Source organism: Ostrea edulis, chromosome 9, assembly GCF_947568905.1.
Source record: "Ostrea edulis chromosome 9, xbOstEdul1.1, whole genome shotgun sequence".
NCBI classification, from domain to species: Eukaryota; Metazoa; Mollusca; class Bivalvia; order Ostreida; family Ostreidae; genus Ostrea; species Ostrea edulis.
The window spans coordinates 49,457,724-49,484,449 of NC_079172.1; the positions used below are offsets into that span (position 1 = coordinate 49,457,724).

The window sequence follows — 26,726 nt, forward strand, 5'->3', positions numbered from 1 at the left end:
AAATAGTGTAAGGAACGATAACTCTGGGTAGAGATTGAAAATGCCCTCATGCATTTGCGCTTCTGTCAAAATACCGACGCAGTATCATACATTTCTTTAAAAGTACTTAGAATATTCTTGTGCTACAATAGCAAGCGGATGTTTTGTGTGTCACAAACGCGTAGGGGAGGATATAAAAACCGCGTGGGTTGGAATAAATCGCGTGGATTTTGGAACTTTGTAAACAATTTTCGGATGTTGCTATCCCGTGGGGATCCGGGTTAGTATAGGTCCTCAGTACCCCCTTGCTTGTCTTAGAACTGTAAATCTTCCGGTCTTTCGGATGAGATCGCAAACACCGAGGTCCCGTTTTGCAGCAGGTGTGGCACGATAAAGATCCTGCTCAATGGCCATAAACGCCGAGCATAGGCCTAAATTTTGCAGCCCTTCACTGGCAGTGGTGACATCTCCATATGAGTGAAATATTCTCGAGAGGGACGTAAAACAATATTCAATCAATCAATCGGGTGTTGATAAAACGCGGAATGGAACGGAACGTAGAATACTTCATGCATAGTTGATACTATGGGGTGATCAGCGTTTTGTAAAATTAAAAGGCTTATTGTATAATGAACAAGGACAACAGAAATTTCAGTGAAAACGGGAAGTCATCATCATGTTCCACTGTTTCATATACATGTACTTAATAAGTTGTATGTATTTACGTATTCTAAAATTGTAATAACTTACTATTTAAGCAAGCGCTTGAGGATACATGTACCACCACCTTTCCCCGGATTTGCCATTGTCTGACACCCTCCCCCCACCAATTGTGATAGTATGTTGTTTCACTGATATAAAACAAAATTAAAAATATAAAAACAAATACTGAAAAAGAAATAACCTTTCAATCTTATTACTTCTTCTCTGGTAGTCACCTTTAGAAATAATTTTATAAGCCTATCCAATTAATACGGGTTTCATCCCCTGAAAACAACATTGAGAAGATAAAATTGCAATTGCAACCTCTCCTTCTTAGCTCACCTGAGCTGAAAGCTCAAGTGAGCTTTTCTGATCGCGTTTTGTCAGTCTTCTGTCCGTCTGTCTGTCTGTCTGTTAAACTTTTCACATTTTCGACTTCTTCTCCAGAACCACTGGGCCAATTTCAACCAAACATGGCCAAAAACCTTCCTTGGGTGAAGGGCTTTCAAGTTTGTTCAAATGAAGGGCCATGTCCCTTTCAAAGGGGAGATAATCACAAAAATGCAAAAATAGGGTGGAGTCAATTAAAAATCTTCTTCTCAAGAAGAGCTGAAAGCTTCCTGACATATTGAAGATTCAAGTTTGTTCAAATTATGGCCCCCGGTGGTAGGATGGGGCCCCAAGGGAGGATCAAAGTTTTACATACTAATATATAGGGGAAAACTTTAAAAATCTTCTCAAGAACCACTGAGCCAGAAAAGCTGATTTTTACATGAAAACTTTCTGACATAGTGCAGATTCAAGTTTGTTCAAATCTTGGCCCCCGGGGATAAGATGGGGCCCCAAGGAGGGATCAAAGTTTTAGGCACAAATATATAGGGGAAAACTTTAAAAATCTTCTTATCAAGAACCACTAAGCCAGAAGAGCTGAGATTTACATGAAAGCTTCCTGACATAATGCAGATTCAAGTTTGTTCAAATCATGGGCTCCGGGGGTTGGATGGGGCCACAATAGGGGATCAAAGTTTTACATACAAATATATAGCAAAAATCTTCTTCTCAAGAACCACTGAGAGAGAAAAGCTGATTTTTACATGACAACTTTCTGACATAGTGCAGATTCAAGTTTGTTCAAATCATGGCCCCCGGGGATAAGATGGGGCCCCAAGGGGGGATCAAAGTTTTAGACACAAATATAGGAAAAAGCTTTAAAAATCTTCTTCTCAAGAACCATTGGACCAAAGAAGTTGACATTTACATGAAAGCTTTCTGACATAGTGTAGATTCAAGTTTGCAAAGAGTAGTTTGGGCCATAATAGGGACTAAGGTTTTACATGCAAATATATATGGAAAGTCTCCAGATATGGGCCAAGGTGACTCAGGTGAGCGATGTGGCCCATGGGCCTCTTGTTTGTTCTTCAGCTTTTGTTTTTGCTCTCTCTCTCTCTCTCTCTCCTCTCTCTCTCTCTCTCTCTCTCTCGTGAAAATGTAATTGCAATTTGAAACTTAGTCTTTCCATTCTTTGCCCATATGTATTGCTGTCATAGTGCGGCAATCACAATATTCTTGTAAAACACTTCTAACTTTTATACATTTACCTAAGCTTAATCAATTTATGGTGCAGAATATGATTTAAAAAAAGCATATGACTTCGCTGCATTTGTCAGTTTTATTCATCCATTTTGACTAGATTGATATCAGCTTTGTCTGATTGCGAAATTTTGTGAAGACAGAAAAGATCAGTGTCCTTTTGCTCCTTGATGGCAGTGTCCTTTTGCTCCTTGATGGCAGTGTCCTTTTGAAATGTGTCGGCTGTCCTTTGAAACGAGGCCTATTGTCAATCCAAGTATACACAGTGAGTTGACATAATAAACACTCTAGAAAATAATTTAAAAATTTGTGAATTCTTTGGGGTCTGGAAATTGACCCCAAAATACTGTGTCTATGCACAAAATTAGGTTAATATTTCTTTGGTAAAACCCAGGAGCTTCCGGAGGCTTCGCCCCCTGGGTCCCCACCAGAGTTTTGCCTTAAAGTAGACCCACTGGTAACCTCAAGAAGACTCCCAGACCCCTTGCCATACTTTGCGTACACTTCGCGCTCTTTCTGTACGCGCTTGATCTGTATTTTAATCTATAGATATAAATAGAAAACATAAAAAATCTCGTATTTATATATTTAAATACCCCAGGTGTGCAGCGACATTTTGCTCCCCCTCCTCGATTCGGGTCCAATATTATTATCAAATTCGCTGACAAAAAACCTTTTCTCCAATACGGTTAAGATCAGAAATGATTTTCCTTCCCATCCGTCGCCTCAGAAGTCTAAATGGCCTCGCAACAATCCAACACCGGACATACTTTAACGTTATTTTGAACATTCCCACCAAGGCCTGACCACCATGTCGTGACATCACACCTCCGAATCAAAACTGCACAAGAGTTAGTCAATTTAATTTAATTCAGAATCAAAACAAAAAACACACAAATAAATTACTTTATTTATTATTATCAGTAGGAAATCCCAGCGAGTATAGTACATGTATATGTATGTAAAACATGATTCCAATATTCGCTAAGGTTAATGTCATTTAGCAAATTAGCAATAAAATGAACAAGATTTGGTCATCATTATTCATAAAATGTATACGTACATATGAAAATATACATCCATCACAATAATCGCTCGGAACCGACTTTTTGTGGTCATCTCATAATAAATGATATCGTGATCCGGAGCTTAATTAACCCTTCTAATGAACATGGAATCACGCAAGACACTACGAATTTGCCAAATGATATCTACGTTAGTAAAATTTGAGAATAATTAGGTAAAACTGTAAACAACCGATCATAAAAGTATTAGGAAGGCAAATCCAAAAATGTTTTTCTCAAAATTTGCAACCGAAAAAAAAAAAATAAAAATAAAAGCAAACGAAGTAAATGTTTCACATGCAAGAGGGTTCACATGAGCATTTTAAATCTTTGGCTTCTGATGTAAAAGCAGGGTTGTCACTAGAAATTATTGATTTAAGCAGCTTGAGTCCCATGAAAATATGACGAGTTCCATAAAAATTTGAAGAGTCCCAGGAATATTTAATGAGTCTTTATATAAGACAATTAAAATGGAAGCAGTACAAAACATATAAATTTTAAGATTTATTCCTAATCATTTGCGACTTGACCTCGGACAACTAATTGTCCACGCCAACAGAGTTGCTTCCCTGAATCTCCTATCATCACAACAACCCTATGCAATATCAAACAAGATTTTAATCAAATTATTATTGTGATAAAATAGATGCGTACTAGGCTAGTTTTCTTTGCCGACGATCTGTAAATTTGCGATGCCCTTTATAAGGAGGGATTTTGATTGTTTCTTTGACTCATGCACAGAAAACCATTGGAGACGGTTTTCTTCATAGCTATTAATCTTTACTTTTGCGAGTGTAGAATACATTATATGCCAACTACGAACCCGCAGTGGTATAGAGGTAGAGCGTTCGCCCCGCATGCGGAAGATTGGGTTCGAATCCCGGCCGCAACAGACCTAAGTCGTTAAAACAGGTAGTAACAGTTCCATCGCCAAACGCTTGGCATCAGTTGTGAATGTCATAGATCCTCGGAGATGACCTTAAAAACAGATGTCCCGTGTCACAGTAGGTGTGGCACGCTAAAGAACCCTCACTGCTCAATAGCCATAAGCGCCGACCATAGACCTAAATTTGAAGCCCTTCACCGGTCTTTGTGACGTCTCCATATGAGTGAAAACTTTTCAAGAGGGACGTTAAACAAGATACAATCAATTACCCACCTTCTTGTGGTATAAGACATATTGATCAACATTGGAAAATCACTCAGTTTCGTAAAACTTAATAATAAATGGATAAAAACTTGTTCAAATGACTAAGTAATATTAGCTGCAGAACTGTAGCTCTGTGAAAAAATATTGTGACGGACAGAGAGCTATTGTAGTCGTTGCATTTGTTGACCCTTTGTAAGTTGTTCTGTGTATTTGTTAATATATCTGTTTATAAGTGTTTTTCCGGTGTTCTTTGTGTGTAGGAAATCACTTTACTGTCACAAATTTAAATATCAAAAAATTCTTAACATATTTTCCTACTATTCTTGTGTCCAAACATACCTTCAAATATTCATTAAATCCCCATACGACCCGAAAAACTCACAACTTCAAATGATTTCGTTTGTTGACGTAGCCATGTTTGGTAGCCGGTCAATTCTACCCCCGATGCTATTGGTATCTATTCATAAAATTCGTTATAAGTCATGTATTCGCTCTCTACTTGTTATCAGCACGAATTATTAACAGAAATTAAAAAACATAGTTTTTCTAAAGGTAAAATGTGATCTTGACAAATGAAAATGCTACAAAAAGCCCATTATGTTCCTTAACACGCCAGTGGCAGGGATGGAGACCGGACCAGATTAATGAAAGCCGCGTTGCCGTGAGTTTACCTATTTGAATGATTATTATATAACGGAACTGGGATGATATATTATTTAAAATAATTAACTAAAATATTTATAGGGATATTAGTTCACATCTAGACGTTATCGTGCAAGTATGGAAATGAACCGGGATTCGAATTGACTGGCTATTTAACATGGTTACGTCAACAAACGAAATCATCAAAAGCTGTGAGTTTTCAGGTCGTATGGGGCTTTAATGAATATTTGAAGGTATGTTTGGACACAAGAATAGTAGGACAATATGTTAAGAATTTTTTGATATTAAATTTATGTGACAGCAACACAAAAATACAACGATATCGGGTCTTAACCGTGCGCAGCTTTTTGTGCGCCGTAAATCGAAGGTTTTTATAAAGGGTGGATCTATCGCTCTCTGTCCGTCACAATATTTTTTCAGAGAGCTACAGTTCTGCAGCTAATTTGTAATATCAGCAGTTTACAAAAACTTCTAATTTATAAATATGTATAAAATGTGGATATTTGGGAAATCATGTATAATAGACATACAGTAGAGGGAATACCAGCATAGGAGTTATTGCCCTTGACATTTTGTTTTATTATAAATGATTATCTACGAAAAGTATCAACTTTCACAATCAATAGTTTACCAGTATTTTTTATTTTATTCAGTGAATAAATGAACTCCTCTAAAAAATATATTTCTATCATGCGCAAAGTTTAATGTAATAAAAAAATTTGCAAAAAACCCCATACATTTTATGGCATCACGGGAAGATCGATCTATATTGAATCAGTAATATCACTGACAGAAATCATGAGATATTACCATGCAGGAAGAAATATCTAAAACAAATACATTATGCATGGTACAAGGACATTGTAAACAGGAAAGAATAAGATTTTCGTTTTCGATTGTTTCTAGTCCTGACTAGAATTGAATCACGAGAACGTAATACCTTCCTTCTCGTAAACCTGAAGTCAATAGAAGTTTGCTTGTACGTGAAATTTCATATATACGAAATGGGAATTATGGACTCCTTAAGTCGGGCTGTGAATGGACATGACGGTAGATTTTCATCAGCTGCGTTCGGATTATCGCTAACAGTGTTTTGCATAGTCATTATTATTGTGAATTATCCTCATTTTCCTCAAATAGTAGCCAAAGAACCATGGATCGTTGAGGGAACAGTACTTGCAATAGGAATTTTGTCTTCCATTGGGATTTTGGTGATTTTTATACAGCAAGGGAGATATCGTTTGAGAAGACAGATTAACAGAGACCTCACTCTTAGAATTAAACTCGTCTTCCTTTGGATATTTGGACTGTTAATTATTTTTAGCTTTTGTTACGACATTGCTGTTAACTTTGATTGTCTGTTTCGCGGTAAGCCAATCTCTTTCAAAGGACAATACGAGTATGGGGTGGTGGTACTTTCCCTTCACATTATATTTTGTTTCGTGCAATTAGGGTTTCTAAGCTCATTTGCCGGACATGCTCCTCAAATTTCCATTGCTCAAAATTACATGATTTCATTTGCTATCCTAACACATTTGGTGCTGTGGTTTTTAACCTTTTACAAAAATATACATAGCAAAACAGATCCCGATATGTGCTTCTATAATTCGTATATTGCGAATTGGCGGAACAAATTGCAACCACTTATACAACCTGCCAAAATAGAGTTTTCTTTGCTTGCTGTTGAGCTGATAGTGGTTATATGGATTTACTCTGTAGATGGCGATGAGGAAAATGGGGAGGAATTTAATTACACAGGGGCAAGTGACGAATCTACAAGCCTTATTCGAGACTCGGCGGGACATTCATTATCAAGAAAAACAGCACACCGTCGTTTGACTATCACGAATACGTTTTACATATGCATTCTATTCGGAACTCTTCTCAGTCTCCCCTTGATAGTGTCTTCCGTGGTACTTTCCTATTCGTCTACGTACAGTCTCAGGAATTACAATGCATTCCTGATAACGCTTCTCCTATTATATGCAGGACATTTCATTCTGATTCTGGCCACTTTCATACAAATGAACATATATTCCCAGTGGAGGAACATTAAGTCTACTACCATCACGAAGAATAAAAGTTTCGTTCTAATTCTGACAATGGCGGGTGCTTTATGCTACAGTGCATTTAAGATTATGGTCCCCACTCGCATGCCAAATCCATGTAATTCTACTCTTCATGGCTTTGTGTCATTTGATTCCAGGACCATTTCTACCAGTTTGTTTAAGACTTTGTTTGAAATTCTTACCATGTTTCTACAAACGCTGCTTATCCGTCAGTCATGGCAGATGGAGAAGTGCGCGGTACCCGGTAAGAAACAAACAGTCAAGAGACTTCTTGGCACCCTCTGCCTTATCAACCTTATCCAGTGGCTCGTGTTCAGTTTGCTTCTTGGCTCGCAGGGTCGCGCTATGATCATTGAAACGTGCTTTTACGGCGAAACACTGTGGAATGACATTCACGATGGATTGTTTCCTGTGACTATGTTTTACCGTTTCCATACTTCGATGCACTTTTACGAATGCTGCAGAAAATACAATTGAAGATATCGTGTCTAATTCAAGTCAAGTGGTTCGCAATACCTTGTACACGTAAAAACAAGTATCATAGAAGGATTATGTAATGTACGTGTATTAAAAACATTGACGCACTATTCATTCATCTCTAGATCCGATATGTGGAAGAGATGTTCGATCTGATAAAAAAATACATTAGACTACGAATTTTCTAAAATGCGAAAAAAGTGAATACTGCATACATATTTTCAAATATTTTACATGGAGAAAGACAAAACCGAATGATGGCTTAAACATGACATTTGAACGTGATGTAAGAAGCTTGGACAGCTAGTAAGACTTTTAGGTAGCAATATTGTATAAATCAATTGAACATGATAACATATACATTGTAAGATGGTCGTGTATTGTACATGCAGTTCATTGTAGATGTATGCTGTAAAATGAACAAAGAAAATTAATCTACATGTAATATATTTAGTTGATTTATTATACCCCCCCCCCCCCCGAACGAAGGTCTGGGGGTATATAGGAATCACTCTGTCTGTCTGTCTGTCCGTCCGTCTGTCTGTGCAGATTCGTGTCCGGGCCATAACTTCTTTGTTCTTTGACATAGGCATACCATATTTGACACATGAGTGTATCACCATGACACGATATGTCATGTGCCTTCATGACCTTGACCTCAAGGTCAAAATTAAAGGTTTTTACAATGGATTCGTGTCAGGGCCGTGACTTCTTTGTTCTTTGACATAGGCATATCATATTTGACACATGAGTGTATCACCATGAGACGATGTGTCATGTACATTCATGACCTCTTTATGACCTTGACCTTTGATTCCAAGGTCAAAATTATAGGTTTATGCCATGGATTTGTGTTCGGGCTATATCTACAAAAGCATACCATATTTTGACACTCAGGAAAGAGGTAATTTATACCTATTAACAACACCCTTTGGGAGATTGGGGTAAGCGAGGGGGGGGATTCTTAGTGAGCATTGTTGCTCACAGTACATCTTGTTGTAATTAGATTTGGGTTTTGACAATTTCAAAGCAAACCTTCTTGTCTGATCGACAAATCAATTTATCAGAACTGATGTTTCAAAAATTAAAAGGTGTATGGAACAACGTGTTTTCCATTTATAGTACAATTAAAAATACATGTACAAATATCATGTGAAGTAACGTGCAGTTGTTTGCAATGGGCTTATCAATCTTGATAAATCTTAACGGCTGGGAATGAAAGTAGAATGTAAAAAATAAGAAATGAATTTCCTTTTGGAAAAGGCGTGAGGATATGATACGCTCGTGCTTTTTCAAAACGGGAGCTTTATTTCTCTAGTAAATAAAAAAAACCATTTCACAAGCCCCCCCCCCCCCCATCTTGTTTTGAACATATTTTATTGCTCAAATCAAAAGAATTGGGAACAAATTCTAACAACTTACAAGTCCCTCTCCTTCTTTGCTAAAAATCACAGTGTGTAACTGGACGTACATGTAAATACTCCAATGACAATATATAGTCAAATAATTTTAATACTAATCCATGACTTTGGATCCATAATAGAAATGATTTATCTTTTATCTTAAGGTGGGTCCTTAGTCCTGGATTTTTGGGGTTTAGGTAGCATTTTTTTGTTTGGAATCAATAAATTAACATTCAGAGTAATGAAAAAAGGCAAAACAGTTAAGGGTTTCCATATTAATTTTCATTACATACACCACTAAAGTCATATACCCCGATGTAGATTTTTATGAAATTCATTGGAAACAGTTATTTGTTCTTATTTGAATATAAAAACAACAAAATATTTTTTGAATTGCATTTATTTATTGGGAAACATGTTAATAACTAAAACACGTCATTTTCAATATGTTCATCAAGTTTTAGAATAATATGTGCAAAGTTATTGAATTAGCGTTATTCCCCAAAATGTTAAAAAACAAACAAACGTGGACGCATTTTCCTTATAGCATGGTTTACATATCATTTTTTCTGTTTATATTAGTAGAGTTACATCTGTTATAGTTATTCATGGGGGAAAATCCATACCTTTCCTTAATAATTTCAAATCTATAGCTTCCAGATTATGTATACCCCCATCAAAAATTGAAGTCTGACACCATACAGCTGAGCTATTTAAAATCACTCATGGATTAAAATTTTATGTAATTTCATGAAAAGACACAGATAATGATTCCTTATCACCTTGGTAAAATGTTTGTCAAAAATAAAGGAAATCTATCGCATTATGGACTTGATAAATAATTGAATGAAAACAGAGTTATCGTCCTTGGATTCAATATTTTGAAACATATCATTGACTATTCAAATATAACTAAGAATTTTGAAATATTTTATGGCTAACAAGATTTTTTACAATAACTGTTGAAAAAGATTCCAACAAAATTTATGTTCCTATCATTAAATCATTGACTTTGCAAAATCCTATGACGTCACAGGAGTGTGGAACTACGTTAATTTGAAATTTTTAATCGATCGCTTTAGAAACAAAAACCCAAGAGTTTATGATACATGATAACATAAGAATAAAGTGTTGCCACTGAACCTCTAGCTGGCTGGACTAGACCAACCCCTTCTCACAATATTGATGAGTGACCAAATATCTATTCAGTAATAGGTCACACCCTAGGCAATACAAGATTCACAGCCTTTCCTACTCATTTCTCACAAACAAATGCTTTTTCAAATTTACAATTTATGTTATTCCAAGAACCGTCAAACTCGAATACAACACAGTTTTCATTTGAGAATGTTGACGGTTCAGAATTTGCCCAGTTCATATAATTGTAATCCTGTGGTCGTCTCATGGAAAAATTCCACACATACGCATCAGGTGACATGGTCTCACCATAAAGGCCGATCCACACCTGATTATTCTGTGCTGTAAAAAAAACAACAAACCAATATACATGTATTTTGCTTTTTATATGCACGTTTATAGATTTAGTGCTAACTTTTCAAAACATGTTTTATTTATGTAAAACTTTTTCGTTTGTCTTAAAGCTGTATGGTCCGAATTACAAATTTTTTTTCCATCTCGTAAAAACACTATTAAATCATCGCACATATGTAGTTATGAGGCTGTATGACATATCATACATTATTTCACCTGTTTTAACCAAACTTATTTGATTTTAAATCGATGTTTACAAATAACCGCGTCACTCTGCCATTTCAAGTGACAGTCACGTGACCAGTTCAAACTTTCAGATCGTCGGTGGTCTTATCTGTGAAAAGCTGAGTATTTTGTTACAACAGTACCGTGCCATAAGTTAAATAGAAATAAAAATATCAAATACCTCTTAGTAATTCGTTGTTTTACGCTCTTTCAGCCCTAAAACTAGACAGTTGCGTACGAGTTAAAACATCATGTTGGGATTCCCCTGACGTGCGTGGGTTTATTTATAGACCTCTCACACTGTATAATTTATGGGACGATTTATATATGTACCACACTGTATTTACTTTCTAAATGGTATTCTCACTGTTTTCTTTTACATGCAGATGTTTACAAGGATGTAATTAAGGGAAAGTTAATAACTTTATAAAGTAATTAATCTGCTTTAAAATAATTATGTACAAAAATAATACATGAAAATCGGGTCATACAGCTTTAAGGAAGGGACGACCGTCTCGAAAATTTGACAATTTAATTGTTTGTATCGTTTGTTATTTTAGATTTTAGTGCTTTATATATGAAGAGAAATATAGAGAGAATATTTTTATGATTAGACTATATGTAAATGAATTACGTTTAAATAATACTAAACAAGATATAGCATCATCAATTAAAAAAATTGTTGGCAATTCCTTCGTTAGGTTCTCCATGTTGTCGCACCCGCAAGGACCCGTGGTGCGGTGTCAAACCTAAGACGTTTAACGTAGGTCGTGACTATTCCTTCGATAAGCGTCCGTCATTGAAAGTGAGAGTCGCAGGTCTTTCGAAAATGACGCAGGTCACGGTAGGCGTTGGCATGATAAAGGTCGCCCACTGTTACGGCCCTGCACATAATGCATCTGTTAAAATATGTGGTTACCTCTCTACACCAGAGTGAAAAATTATCGAAACAAAAGCAACATACATATATACAAATAAAGCATTTCTGTACAAACCTAAACCATCTATGAAGGTATTTTCTTCTACAGAGGCGATTTCCAACAAGTGATAAGCCATGGCTAAGCAGTATTCCTACAAAACGGAAAGAAAGCCATACTTTATTGTGGGGGAACTAGTGCTTATATAGTGCCCATGGTTTTAAAGACAAACATAAAAATTGTAAATGAATCTGATAACAGGCAGTGATATTCAATTAAGATTCATGTCCATTGTGTCATGTCGCAAAATATCGCGTGTCCTGAATAGAACATCACATTTCCCCTTCATTTCACTGTGCGTTTTTTCTCTCGATTTTAATGGACTTAAATCATTTTGTTTTAGATTTTGTATTCAGGTAAAGCATGGATAATTTTAATACTCAAGTCTTGCTGGTCTTCGGCTATACAAAATTTCAAATATACCCCAATAACGATGGTCCCGTGGGGATCCGGGTTAGAATAGATCCCCATTACCCTTTGTTTGTCGTAAGAGGCGACCACCCCGGTCCTTCGGATGAGACCGCATAAAATGAGGCTCCGTTTCACAGCAGGTGTGTTACAATGTACGAAAAAAATATTTCCTTGCTCAAAGGCCGTACGCACAGAGCATAGGCCAAAACTTTGCAGCCCTGCAAAAGTGACGTCTCCATATAAGCGAGAGATTCTCGAGTAGGACTATAAACAATATACAACCAACCATCCAATATATATGAGTCCCGCGGGGTTGGGTGTTAATACATTGTACCATTATGGCAGGTCTAGTTTCATTCTATCGTATATGTACATGTACAAATGTATGTCCCGGAAATATGTCTTACAGCGATCCTTACCTTTGCTTTCGTCCATGTACTTTTAAAGTTTACCAGCATATAACTGCGTTCCAAAAACTTTGCTGTGCGTCTAAAAGCTAAAATAAAAATGATTTTGAAATTTTCAGATTCTTTTTTAAAGAGACACTACAGCTCATTTTGCGCAAAAATCATAAATTCCAATTTCCCCTGAGCTTTCTTAAAGTTTGTTGCATAGTAGAATATATAAACTTTAAGAAAATAACACATTTTAAAATTTAAAATTCTCCTTTAAACGCAAAAAATAATACTTTTTGACGGCCCTGTAAAACAAAATACATTGAGACTTTCCTTTCGGTCTGCACACGCATGAGCACAGACGGTAAACGATGCAGCTTGTCGTCCAGTGAGAGAAAGCGTGCAGTAGTTATGACAGACCATGCGAGAAAAGGAGTTAAAATAGAATGAGATACAAGTCATAAGGATAAAATTTACGTGGGGATCAGTAACAAAGAGCTAGGAGACACACGCAGGGCTTTAAAAGTAAGTGCTATTTTCATCTGAACACCTCACGTGTTAGTTTGAATTTTTAAGGAGGAATGCTACACCAGAAAAAATTGATATGGATGAAAAGTGGAAGATATGTACCACAATATTTTGAAATTGAAAACTTTCAAATTTACTTTATTTATTAAAAAATGCAGTTGTAGTAGAAATCTGAAGAAGAAGAAACCCTGGTATACTTCATCCCATGATCTACAGTACAGCAGTCGACGTGCTAACCTACTGAGCTACCCGGTTAGGCAATAATAATGGAAATGAATGACAAATATTGCTGATATTTATACTTTCATTCATGTTTTAAAAGAAAGTCGGTCATTATGACGACGTAGAGTACCTCCTTAAAACATTACATTGTTTGGTCATGCATGGAAGGGTTTCTGTAAGAAAATGATTTATAATTTGTACTTAATTATAAGAAGTGAGGAATAATCCGATTCTTGATTGGTTGGTTGTATACTGTGTAACGTTCCGCTCGAGAATTTTTCATTTGTATAGAGAAAAGCGAGTGTGGACCCCTAAAGAGGTATTTAGATACATGCAAGTTTCTGCACAACGCCTTTAATGTCATTCTATATCACGGGATGTAAAATGTCCGAGTCGGCATGAAGAAACTTTTGAATTCCGGTTGATCTACAAAGCGCAGTAGAGAGCAAATTGATACATTCAAATTCTTATAAATTGCCAGTACCAATTTGATTATTATCATTTTATCAATACATGTACATGTTTTCAAAAATACTTGATTAAAATGTAGAAAATGAGTTGTAGAGGTCTCTTTAAAATGATACAAACTCATATTTATGTGGAGAGAAAGAAAACAATTTAAAAATGCAAAATATATTTCATTTGGAAAAAAAAAACCATACACACCGTATGTGAAATAATTCCATCCTGTTATGTTGGTAGGATTCAGATTAGCTTTAGACGCTAGGAAATGAAGATCGTGGACTTTACACATCAGTGTGCCCGAGTGATAACTGAAAGAAAGACACGTTTTCATTGAACAAATCATTGCACATTCGACGGACGAGGAAATGTGTGTTATTTCTGTAAAAGTCGTTGATATTTCGGCGTTGTCATAGGCAGACATACGACAGTAAGATTGACCAGTCTCTGCAGTTGAGATTGCTGTAAGTATTGACAGCATCCAAACTGTCGATCTAACCAGTGTGGCGCACTCTGTCACTGTCATGGTGGAGGAGGAAAATAAAGCTGGGTGCATTTCATGCGAATGTATGTACAGTGTATAACACAACATTATCAAAATGCGATTGATTGTTTTATTGGTTTAAAAAGATTTTTCTATATTGGTCGTTTTATACAATCTTTTTCTTGTTTGTTTCTAACATAGATGCATTAAATGCAATTAAAATCTTATTTACATTCCCGTAGTTCTATAGTCCTACATATAATATAGTAGAAATATTCTCAAATAATACAGGCTTTCGTTATTTAAGTACTTATTTAAGCGCATTATTACAAATATAGCAAATGATAGAATGAACCATTCTATTTACTTTGTTAATGCATATCCACATTGTATATCAATATCTTTTGTATCCGATGGGATGAATCAGCCACAAATCTCCACCACAATCAGTCTTAAGAGTATAGAACTCGAATTAAATGCAATTTAATAAGTTCCGAAGATGTTTTATCTCTTGGTGTGCCAAACAACTTGACACCTGAACCCAACTCTGGTGTGTCCAGGGGTCCGTGTTTGCCCAACTCTATTTTGTATTGCTTATAGGAGTTATCGGATTGATTACTGTTCGTTATCTTCACCTTTCACAAGTATTAACAGTCAATGTCAGTGTGCAATAACTTTTTAAAGTAAACATATTTTTAATTTTTTTTTTAGTGCAAATAATCTTATGTTTGTTTTTCTTTTGTAATATGTCAATAAGTTAATCATTTTATAAATTATTGTTTTATGAAATTTTACATGTGAACTGTGATTATGTAATTTCAACTGTCCAGTTGCCAAATAAATTATCATTATTATTATTTTAAAAAATGTATGTAACGAAAATAGAAAAATGCTAGGCTTTAAGAAGTCACTGAATATGGTTGTATTCGAAAACACTACATACAGTTTGATATATATTGTTTTGTTTCTGGATTTCACTGTATGGTATTCAAAATATTCCAGTTTGAAAATTCTGGATTTTTATTTTGTTCATAGGGGCGGAAAACAGGAAACACATATATCTTATTTTGGCCTGAATACAGGATTGTATAGGAAAATTTATCAATAGTTGGTAAGTTTTTATTTGAAAATGAACTTTTATAGTGCAATGTACACCATTACAAACTCTGTTACCTTGTATAAGTATATGTATGCTGATTATTTCATGTAATGTACGATGATGATACCATGAGTAAGAACTTTACAAACATAGACTTAGTAATGAGGCATTAGTTACGTACAGCATGTTGTGTAAGTTAGGTGACTCAAAACGACACAAGAGCATGTAAAATTGCATTTATATTCCTTTGCATAGATTCCCGTTGACGTTGTACGTAATTGCTGAAGGTTCTCTCTAACAAAAATTTGATATGGGAAGCCCTTTTACTATTTATTCGTGAAATAAGATATCTCTTTAAATAAAAGATATAGCTCTATTGGTTAAAGAAATATCTCTGTAAGTTAGAGATATATCTTTTTACGCTAGGGAGATATCTCTTTAACCAAAAGAAATATCCCTTCCTCTTTGAGCGTAAAGAAATATCTCTCTATCGATGTAAAAAGAGATATCTCTTTAAATTTTCAAAAAAAAGATATCTCTTTAGATCCCCCCGGTGATCATAATGACTTCTCCCTGTTGCATTGTCATTGAAATGATGTAACCCTTTTAACCAATCAAAATACTTCTAGTGTACAAATTGCGGGAAAGGTTGAAGAGGTGGTTGGGGTAACATTGCATATTTCATCAATTTATTGTCTTTGTTTTTTGTTACCTGTATACATTTCACATGCGATCATAGCAAAATCTTCCCACGGGATTGCAGCCATCAGGGTGTTGCTAAAACACGGAGCGGAATTTAACAATTAGAATGATTAATTATGTAGATAAAAATGGGGGGGGGGGGGTTGATTCATTTTGATTAAAATCAACAATTTGGGAATTGTTTACAAGCGATAAAACAACTATATCTTAAAATTTTGCATCATAAATTGAGTAAGCGAATTTAGTTAAACGTTAATATAAAGATTCACAAGGCAATTTATAAGAATTTTGAAATTTCGGCATTGACAGAGGTGTTAGCGAGGAGTGACACCTATGGATAGAGAATGAAAAAAAACACCACACACGTGGTTTATACCCCCCACCCCCCGTGGCAAAACGTCATTAACGCACATGTACATGCATTTACACATAATACCGTGTATGTGTATACTTACAACAGGGAATGTGACATGTATAAAACAATAAATAATAATTCATGATCTTATTTAGTCAACAAGTTAAACATCTTGTGTTTGATTTATTATTTTTTAACTAACAGGAGACTTAGTAACCACAGCACTCTAATCCTAAATAGGGAGACCTTCTGGCAGTTAATAACACTAAATATATCGAGTTTAAAATTTTCAGCTATGGTGTTCGATGATCATTATGGAAATCCCATTCTCCGTTCAAGTACTAAAAACTTTAATTAGTTCCTGACTTAGTAAATTTTAAATGTTCTGTTTGCAGTACTCTTGGTTAACAATGTATTTTGAAACTAACTTATTTTAACCCCCTGACACATAGAGGGAATGGGTTATAGGAAGCACCCTGTCTTGTCCATTTGTTTACACTGTCTGAGCTGTAGCATTTTACTCCTAATTTGGATATAAACAAGATTTCAAAACAAAGCCAATGCCCAAGACCCAATCAAAGTATATATATTGTCTTCAAGGTCACATTGTATACATTAGGCAAAAACGTTTTAAAAGTCTTCATTTTCACCAGAATTCTACATTTTTTAAATCAAACTTTTTGTCACTGTTGTTCAAGATTCCCCAGATCACCACACTCAACAATTTTTCCTTTACAGATGAAGGCATAGTGGCAACGACGGCATATGATATTGGAGGGGCAACTCATTGGAAATGTTTAAAGGTCAAGTACGGTGATTTTCCTAAAACGAGTTTTATACAGAAAATTGTCTGTCGTACACTTATGCATAGGCGTAGCTTGGGTTCGAATATTACCGAGGCAGGGGGTCTGGGGGGCGCAGCCCCCAGAAGCTATCGACATTTTAACAACGTAAAAGGTGGGGTTTTTTTTAACGAGGCAGCTGCCTCGGTTGCCTCAATGGAAGCTACGCCACTGGGATTAATTTCCATGGCAATTTTGACGAAAATAACTTGGCGTGATTTACACGGCGCTATCAAAATTTTACCTGAGCGATCGATAATTTGTCTTGTGACATAAGTTATTGCCCCTAACTTATGACGTCATCTGAGACAACTTTCGATTGCATTGAGTTTACATAGAAAAGTCCTGCATTTATGGTACAATGCGCTGCTTTGAACTGCAATGTGAAATCGGGACAGGGATTTAGTATATGTTTCTCTTCCCAAAAAGACCCTAAATTATGAAAATTTGGACACTGAAACTGAAAAGAAATAGACTTGTGCCAAGTGATCTGTGAGCGTCGCTTTAATACTCCTGTCAACACTTTCGGAAAGCGGCCCCGGTCAAAAGTCACTCGGACATAAGCGATGTAAACAAATCGTCGACGAGAAATAAAGCCAAATTGCTGCGTAATTCTTGCACACCAGCCTATAAAATCTATCACAAATATTGATATATCACGTAAGAATTCTTGTTTTTAATCTTTAACAAGCCTTATTCCATTAAAAAATATTGTGTTTTTCTAAATGTTAATGCGTCATTTCTACACCGAAATACAAGCAAATCGTCGTTGCTGCGCTCTTTAACAGATCTATTAAAATTATATTTTACATCTAACATGATAAACATCCTCCATTTCACAATTTTCAGAACATACAAAATTATTGGGTAATGTCGTTGATTTCATGTTGCTTTAAAATTTGAACTTTATTGATGTAAGTCTGCATGACGTTTACAATTCTGAAGTTGAATTTCAAATGCTGACGATTATGTCTACCAGATGTTGTGCTTTCAACTTCTGCACAAATACTAGTAATGCAACCAAAATTACAAAATCGATAAAACAGACATGTGAAATTTACCACATTAATTATGGATTAAGTTCTTGCATTTGTGAACCACATTTTCACCTCTATCCTTTTCCAACTGAATTGAAAGACAATTATGCACGACAAAAATGGACAAGCGTCATGAACAGAAAGAATGGGTCACAAAACTGGAGACCCAAAGAAGATTCAAGGGTATGTTCAGAGCATTTTGAAGACGATAAACCTACTACCTCAAACCCCTACACTACACTAAACTTAGGTTATACACCCCACAAACCTATCACATCTAGGCCTCCACCAATGGAAATATTAGACTTCCCCACGCCAACAAAAGAAAAAGAAAGAAACTTTATTTGGCAGCAGAATCACATCAATGTTTGACTCAGCAACACAGTTCGGACTTTATTTGTGAAGGTGAGCTAAGTTTGCATGTATTCTCAAATGACAATGTGGAAAAAGTTGCCCATTCAGAAGAGAAAATAAAGAAACTTGAACCAAAGTCAAAAGAAAAGTCTTTGGTACCAATTAAAAAAATTCAGTATGTACTACTACAGTAATGAAGTCTGACGCTAAAGTAAAATATTACACAGGTCTGCCCAATCAAGCTTCATTCAATTCAGTATTTCAAGCAATTCTACCTCATATTCAAAAAGTACGTTACTGGAAGGGTCCCAAAAGATTATGCAATCCTAAGTCCAAAAGAGGAGATGATGTTAGTATGTCTTATGAAACTAAGATTAGGGCTTTTAAATGAAGATATTGCTGATAGGTTTGGTGTTTCAGCTACACATGTATCTAGTGTATTCACAACTTGGATAAAACTCTTGAGTTCAGTACTTGGGACTTTAGTATTTAATCCACCAAGAGAAGTGGTTTTATCAAATTTACCCCAATCCTTCCAAAACAATGTGAATAGAGGTGTGCGGCATAATATCGACGGCACAAAATTTTTCACCGAGACACCAAATAATTAGCAGGTAGCTACACAAACTTGGAGTGACTACAAACACCACCATACTGCAATTTTTTAAAAGTAAGTATAACTCCTGCTGGCATGATCAATTTTGTTTCAGAGGCTTGGACTGGTCGTGCCAGTGATAAGTTTGTAACATTTCTTAATATAATAGAGCCTTACAATAAAGTTATGACAGATAGGGGTTTCCCAATACGAGAAGAGCTCCCCTTGTTAGGGTCTGAACTCTTGGTACCTCCAGGTAGACGCGGAATTTCTCAGATAGACGTCTACCTTTGGCCCCGGGGCCATAAAACTTAGCTACCTCACTTTTAAGTCTATTGCAAACAGACGAATATATGTAAAGCAGGCAATTCGCCGTATGAAGCAATTTCATATCATCAAAAATGAAATGCCGATAACACTTTTACATCACTTAGATGATATAGTTAAGGTCATTGCTGGTGTTTGCAATTTGTAGCCACCACTACCAAGATACTAATATTGACTACTGTCACCACATTGTCAATGTTTAAATATCAATATCTTGCTGCATACTAGTATCTAATATTTGACACTCTTTTTAAGAGTCTTGGGAGTTGATTATGTCATAACTGAATGTTTACATTGGCACTAAAGCATTGGTAGTATTGTAAGTATTATATATGAAACAAAACATTCAACCAGGACATGCATTTTTTTCAAACAATTAAGTTCTTGAAAGAAAAAAAAAAGAAAATTCAATATAGCAAAATAACATGCCTAGAAACACAGCACAAATTATATCTTCTGGGATATCAATTGATGTGATATACACAACTGCACTTCTACAGGGTTAAGGTATTCCATCCAAGACACAATGAATTTGAATTCTTAACAGACGTGTACTGTATTTTTACTCAATATTCTATTTTCATAACTACAAGTAAAAGTATTTTAATAATAAAGTACATTGTATGTCCTTAACTTAAAACTTTAAACTATGACGTTTCTACCTTTGTGTTTAAGCACGCATTGGAACTGGCAAAATTTCTAATTTAAATCAATTATTACTCGAAATATAAAATGCACCTTCGTTTTACTATGACATTTCATATTTATTTTTTAAAAGGTAAAAAATCAGTGTATCTCCACAGACCTCACAGACCTTCGATTACTACTTGAGTAAATATCTGGTACAATTTTGAAATTTTTGTAAACCAATTTATTTCTACTCTACATTACTTCAAATTATTTTTTTTAAAAATATCTAATGATCATTTAATAACTCAAAATTAGTTTATGTTCTATAATGGATCAAACACCTCAAGACATACTTGAACAAGTTTGACATAACCAAGTGGAAGTGCAAACTGACTTTGACATGCCTATGCATTTGAAATGAAACCAGTTCTCACACATATCGCAACAAATTCTACGCTGTCCAAAAGATTCGACTTTCTCTTGCTCCTGAATCTGGTTTTTGCAAATCAAACCAAAATAAACATCACCTTCACCATCTTCTACTTCCATTGGTTCAGATTCTTCAGACACCTTGTCTGGGCACACAATACGAGGGTTGTTCGATATGTAATGTGTATTGTATCACAGCGCGATAACGCGTCCACGATTTCATGGACGATGATATTCTTGAAAAGCTCCGTGTTTGCCCAACTATCTACTTTGTATTGCTTATAGGAGTTATGAGATTGATCACTGTTCGTTATCTTCACCTTGCATCTAATACCTTCCCAACGGTATAAACATGAGCCTTCAGCTCCACATAGTTTTAGTCATTTCAATAGAGTCAGTCGTTGACCACTGTTGATTGATCGAATATTGTTTAACGTCCCTCTCGAGAATGCAAGGTGAAGATAACGAACAGTGATCAATCTCATAACTCCTACAAGCAATAGAAAATAGATAGTTGGGCAAACACGGACCCCTGGACACACCAGAGGTGGGATCAGGTGCCTAGGAGGAGTAAGCATCCCCTGTTGACCGGTCACACCCGCCGTGAGCCCTATATCCTGATCAGGTAAACGGAGTTATCCGCAGTCAAAATCAGTGTGCCAAGAACGGCTTAACAATCGGTATGAAACACGTCAGACAGCATTTGACCCAATGTGAGGTTGTATTGACGAACTAGATCGTTATAACGACCATAGAATTTGCGAAATGCTGACTTCAATCGAGACTGTTGAAATCCTTGTACCATCAACTTGTTTGTCATATTTCACTCATATGGAGACATCACCACTACCGGTGACCACTATTGTATAAATGGTTGGGAAACGGGTTGAGAATATTGAAGAAATTAGAGCTTATATAAAAGTTTGCACAAAACTCGGTCATTCGGTAATGCAGATTTTTACTGAATGGGGGGGGGGGGTTATGGGTCTGATAAGGTATTTTATGAGACAGTTCATGGGTGGAGAAAGAAATTTCTGACTGGTACAGAGTCCGTCAAAGATGCAGCAAAATCGGGTCGACCTGTGACTGTAACAGGCAAGGCAAATGTCTCAAAAGTCATGGAAATATGGCAGATACACGATTCGTGATATTGCCAAAGCTGTTGGCATATCGCTATTGCGGGTGCATTTCATTTTGAAGTGTATTTTGAAAGTACGAAAGATTTCTGCCAGATGGATAAGATGACGAAAAAAGAGTACAAGTACAAACCGCTAAGCAATTGCTCAAGATGTTTCCCAAACTCAATCAAAGACAATTTGCAAACAATCGTACTGGTGACGAAACATGGGTTCACTATTTCGAACAAGTAAGAAAAATTGGAAACAAAATATGGCAAAAACGGATACTAGTACGAACCGCTAAGCAATTTCTCAAAATGTTTCCCAAATTCAATCAAATACAATTTGCAAACATTGTTACTGGTGACGAAACATGGGTTCACTATCTCGAACCAGTAAAAAAAATTGGAAACAAAATATAGCTAACTAAACACGGTAGAGGGCCTGTAATTGCCAAAAGAACCATAAGCACAAAGAAGGTTCTTTATTGCATATTCTTCTCATGTGATGGTATAGCCGTACACATTCCGGTGCCGAAGGACAAAGGTGTTACAGGTCTGTATTACCGACTCGGAGATGTTATAATAAAAACGCTCAAGAAATATTATCATAAACGACGCCCTGTGTCAGGATTTACCGGTAGGCATGTTCGTCTACTTCATGATAATGCTCCATCACATACATCTGAGCTTGTGAAGCAAGTTTTGAAGTCGGAGAAGGTTACCGTCTTGCCACACCCACCATACTCTCAAGATCTAGCCTCATGCGACTTTTCCCTTTTTCCAAAACTTAAACATTTCTTATCTGGTCGTCGTTACAAGTCCCGACAAATCCTTGGCTCAGCCATCAGCCAGTGCTTCAGAAGTCTAGCTAAATCAGCGTACCGTGACGCATTTCAGAAATGGATTCAGAGATTGAAATTATTATCCCAGGATTTTCCCCAGAGTAAGAGTTTTGACCCCAGGGTGGGGCCAGACTTACCATATAGTATTTATGTGTAAGTTTGTTGATACTGTATAAAATCTAAATGCATACTTAGGAATAGTAAAAAAGGATGTACAAAAAATGGTGAATTTCACAACCCAGGGTTTTGACTCTAGGGTGGGTCCAAATTAGTCATATCTTTTAATGTTAATACACCTATTATATTATATTATGTTAAGCCTTTCATCAGTGTATGCACTTAGATATTCAGAACAGGAATTGTTTTCTAAATTTCATAGCCCTTGGGAGTCGTGATACTTTTTCTCTAGTACTCAGATGACCGATAAGGACTGTGGGCTTCTTGTTCACTAAGTAATTGCCCTTGGACTTTAAAAAATGCCATGAATTATCAGTTTACATCCAAATTTTTTTATTTCTGTAGATACGAGTACTACACTCCTTAAAACTTCTAGCATAGTGATAAAAATGTAGCTAAATTATCATTATCGCCAACATTTCACAGTTCATTGACTTGGTGAAAGTCCAAACCTAATACGCAAGTTCCGAGTTACCCAAAAGTTATTTCCCTTTGTCGAACTCTTTCGCATTTTATGACGTATGGTGGTACACAATGTATACATTATATCGTAGACTGGCATTGTACATAACGATTACGTACGATTAATGTAATAAAAGCGTAACTTTTGTTTATATCAATCACTGGTATGCATATTCTGGCCATATCAAGCATAATCTGTTTGAATAAGATCATCAAATTGGCTATTGAATCATTATTCGTTTCCTTTTCTACATGAGTGACGCTTTTATCAAAGAAAGATGGCAATTAACAATATTTGTTTGAGCCATTTTGTTATCCAATACTTATAAACTCACTAAAGTTGCCTTTTCCCTGAGATAGGATGGTCTCAGAAACTCTGGATATCATCTTTTAAGAAATAATACAACGATAGTAATTAGCAAATGTACCCACTGTCATCATATTTTACGTCATAATTTACGGAAGAGTTCGACAAAGGGAAATAACTCTTGGGGAACTCGGAACTTCCGTATTACAGATTTGTCTTTTTCCTGGTCTAGTACTTGTACCTGAATAGTACATAGTTGATTTCCAACCATTCTTTTCCTATCCTGGTTTCCCAATGTTCCCCTTCAATATAACGTAAATGATAAATTTTGAATATTGTTGCGGTCCAATAATTTTTGCGACCAGTAGGGAAGTATGTATTGCCATGCAATACTCTCAGAATACTTGGTGTGACCGGTGGACAGGGGATGCTTACTCCTCCTAGGCACCTGATCCCACCTCTGGTGTGTCCTGGGGTCCGTGTTTGCCCAACTATCTATTTTGTATTGCTTATAGAAGTTGTGAGAATGATCACTATTCGTTATCTTCACCTTTTGTTTAAGGTAGGACTTCAATATTTAGAATATAAATTCCTTATGACAAGACCTTATAGTTTATACCATGATCATTATTGACCTTGTACTACAGGTTTTTTTTAATGTTATGACCATTTGGGACTATGATATGGGATCAGAATGTTTAATACAACTTATCATTGAGTCGAATGCTGTCTAACTTGTTTCATACCGAATGTTAGGCCGTTCTTGGCACATTGATTTTGACTACGGATAACTCCGTTTACATGATATCTTGATAGGGCTCACGGCGGGTGTGACCGGTCGACAAGGGATGTTTACTTCTCTTAGGCACCTGATCCCACCTATGGTATCTCCAGGGGTCCGTGTTTGCCCAACTCTTTCTTTTGTATTGCTTTTAGGAGTTATGAGATTCATCACTGTTTGTTATCTTCAACTTGCAAGTACATGAGACAACAATTTCGTAAAATAGTAATTTAAAAAAATTGCAACATGTAGCACTTTGAACATCAATTTAAAAAAATGAAATGAAAATATTGAGATTTGTAACTTCACTAGACAAATTACCGAACAAACATGCCATAGTAAACAAAAGTTTTTCAGGAGCTTGAATCCCTCAACTGATATAACAATGGAGAGACAAATTTTAACTGATAATTATGAAGAACTCCAGAGATGTTTAAAATGAAGTTAAAATGTTGTTTAATCATACATGTATCTTTATTTATTAGATAGGACAAACACTTTTTAATTACACATCAGGCTAGGAGGTTTTAAAAGTTGGCTTGGGCTCCAGTTCCATCTCTAGCTCGAAAACAAGATTTGGAGTATGGCTCCAAATAATTTTAGGTTATAAAAACTGGCTCAAGCTCTGGCTCCAAATCAGGCTCGAACGTTGTCTTGAAATTTTGAGACGGAGCACATACTCGAAATGAGGGTTATAAAACTTTTGAGTAAGGAAAACATACTCCAAATGGAGTATGCCATGCTTAAATCTCGAGTAAGCTCAATAGCTTACTTGAGATTTAAAGTATGTGCTCAAAGTGTCGTTTGCTTTTATAAAAATGGCTGCATGCCGACAAATGCCAAATTGAAACGTGCTCCACGCAATATCAGAGACAGATCATGCAACCCTTTAGAAGAATTATCTGCAGATGATCTTTTTCAAGATATATATTCCTACCACACACCATTTTCAGCTTCAGCTGCCAGACATAACATCTCCAACTCAGCGGAACCTTCCAATTCCACCCCTCCTTCAATTACTAGTAACGCTGAGATTTCTAGCTGGGATTTTACAGATTTTATAGGGCTTGAAATATGTCCTGTGCAGTCATTTTTACTATTTTCTGTCATTTTTAATGCGAAATTGATGGAATAATGCAAAGTTTAAGGGTTTTTGGGAAAAAAATAAGTTCTCCCAAAAAATTCTCTGAGAGTAGAAGAAATTACTGCTTTCTTTTATTGTTTACATTTCTCTAAATATATATATATATATGTGAAAAAAATGCCTGTGTCCGCAGACTGTATAAAACCAGCCCCCCTTCTATCGACGACGATAGGATAAGGGGTGCTGATATTAATCAGACTGCAGTGTCCGGTAATAAAAAATGATATGAAAAATTGTCTCAGCGTCCGTTTTTTTTTGTTTGTTTTTTTTTTACTTATTGATTACTGGATACTTAGGCAATTTTTCACATTATATATATATATATATATATATATATATATATATATATATATATATATATAATGTGAAAAATTGCCTAAGTATATATATATGGACTGAACATACAGATGTATCTGAATGTTCTACAGTTCTGAATACATCTATTTCTCATGAAATGATCGTAAAAAGGGTAGTACATCGTGTTGATGCCTGAACGCTTCTAAATAGTACAAAAGGTTCATTCCCACGTACATTTTAATTGTGTAATTCACTATATTGTAACTACATGTACAGTATATCGACCTGAGGAAATAATCTTAGAATTAATGTATGTACAAAATAGTGTCACCATGAATTACATTTAGATTGTGCAATATATTTTTGTATATATTTGATGCGGATAAAACTGTTTATTGTATACTGAAGTACACGTATATTATGTGTGAGGCAGAAATGAACGATAAAAATTACATCTTTATATTAGAGATTGATTGATTGTATCTTGCTTAACGTCTCGCTCGAGAATATTTCACTTATATGGAGATGTCACAAAGATCGGTGAAGGGCTTCAAATTTAGGCCTATGGTTGGAGTTAACGGCCATTGAGCATTGAGGGTTCTTTAGCGTGCCACACCTACTGTGACATGGGTCATCCGTTTTTAAGGTCATCTCCGAGGACCCGTGACATTCACATCTTATGCCGAGCGTTTGGCGATGGAACTACCTGTTTTAACGACTTAGGTCTGTCGCGGCCGGGATTCGAACCCTGGCCTTCCGCATGCGGGGCGAACGCGCTAACCTCTCGGCTAAACGATACAAAAGTTTCAAATGTTGGGGAAAGGAGTAAATACATTTATTGACAATGTCTTTCATAAACATAGGCGTAAAATAATTAGAACTACTTGTCAAATCAGTTTGACACGATCGTGCATTCATTGAAATGTAGTATCAA

At 35.9% G+C, this 26,726-nt stretch overlaps 2 protein-coding genes across 2 annotated transcripts; one reads left to right on the forward strand and one right to left on the reverse strand.

The window, feature by feature from the left end:
- The first annotated feature begins 6,035 nt into the window (after window positions 1-6,035).
- Window positions 6,036-8,139, forward strand: LOC125659234 (proton channel OtopLc-like). Its single transcript, XM_048890839.2, has one exon. The coding sequence runs from the start codon at window positions 6,153-6,155 to the stop codon at window positions 7,692-7,694; it is 1,542 nt and encodes a 513-aa protein (XP_048746796.1). The 5' UTR covers window positions 6,036-6,152; the 3' UTR covers window positions 7,695-8,139.
- Window positions 8,140-9,258: 1,119 nt separating this feature from the next.
- On the reverse strand, window positions 9,259-14,296 carry LOC125660100 (hepatic lectin-like). The gene is made up of 5 exons (XM_056149485.1): window positions 14,235-14,296; window positions 14,013-14,119; window positions 12,621-12,697; window positions 11,809-11,884; window positions 9,259-10,576 (listed from the first exon to the last, which is right to left on the reverse strand). Exons 2-5 carry the CDS (start codon window positions 14,098-14,100, stop codon window positions 10,353-10,355), a joined length of 465 nt encoding a protein of 154 aa, XP_056005460.1. The 5' UTR covers window positions 14,101-14,119; window positions 14,235-14,296; the 3' UTR covers window positions 9,259-10,352.
- Between the last annotated feature and the right edge of the window lie 12,430 nt (window positions 14,297-26,726).

What these genes read in the sequence shown, in the direction of transcription:
- LOC125660100 (XM_056149485.1), bottom strand. Translation starts at nt 14,100, where the DNA reads ATGTGTAAAGTCCACGATCTTCATTTCCTAGCGTCTAAAGCTAATCTG. An exon ending in ATGGAATTATTTCACATACG is followed by an intron (nt 12,698 to 14,012) that starts GTGTGTATGGTT and finishes TTTTTATTTTAG; the next exon opens with CTTTTAGACGCACAGCAAAG. An exon ending in TACCTTCATAGATGGTTTAG is followed by an intron (nt 10,577 to 11,808) that starts GTTTGTACAGAA and finishes TTTTTTTTACAG; the next exon opens with CACAGAATAATCAGGTGTGG.
- LOC125659234 (XM_048890839.2), top strand. Translation starts at nt 6,153, where the DNA reads ATGGGAATTATGGACTCCTTAAGTCGGGCTGTGAATGGACATGACGGT.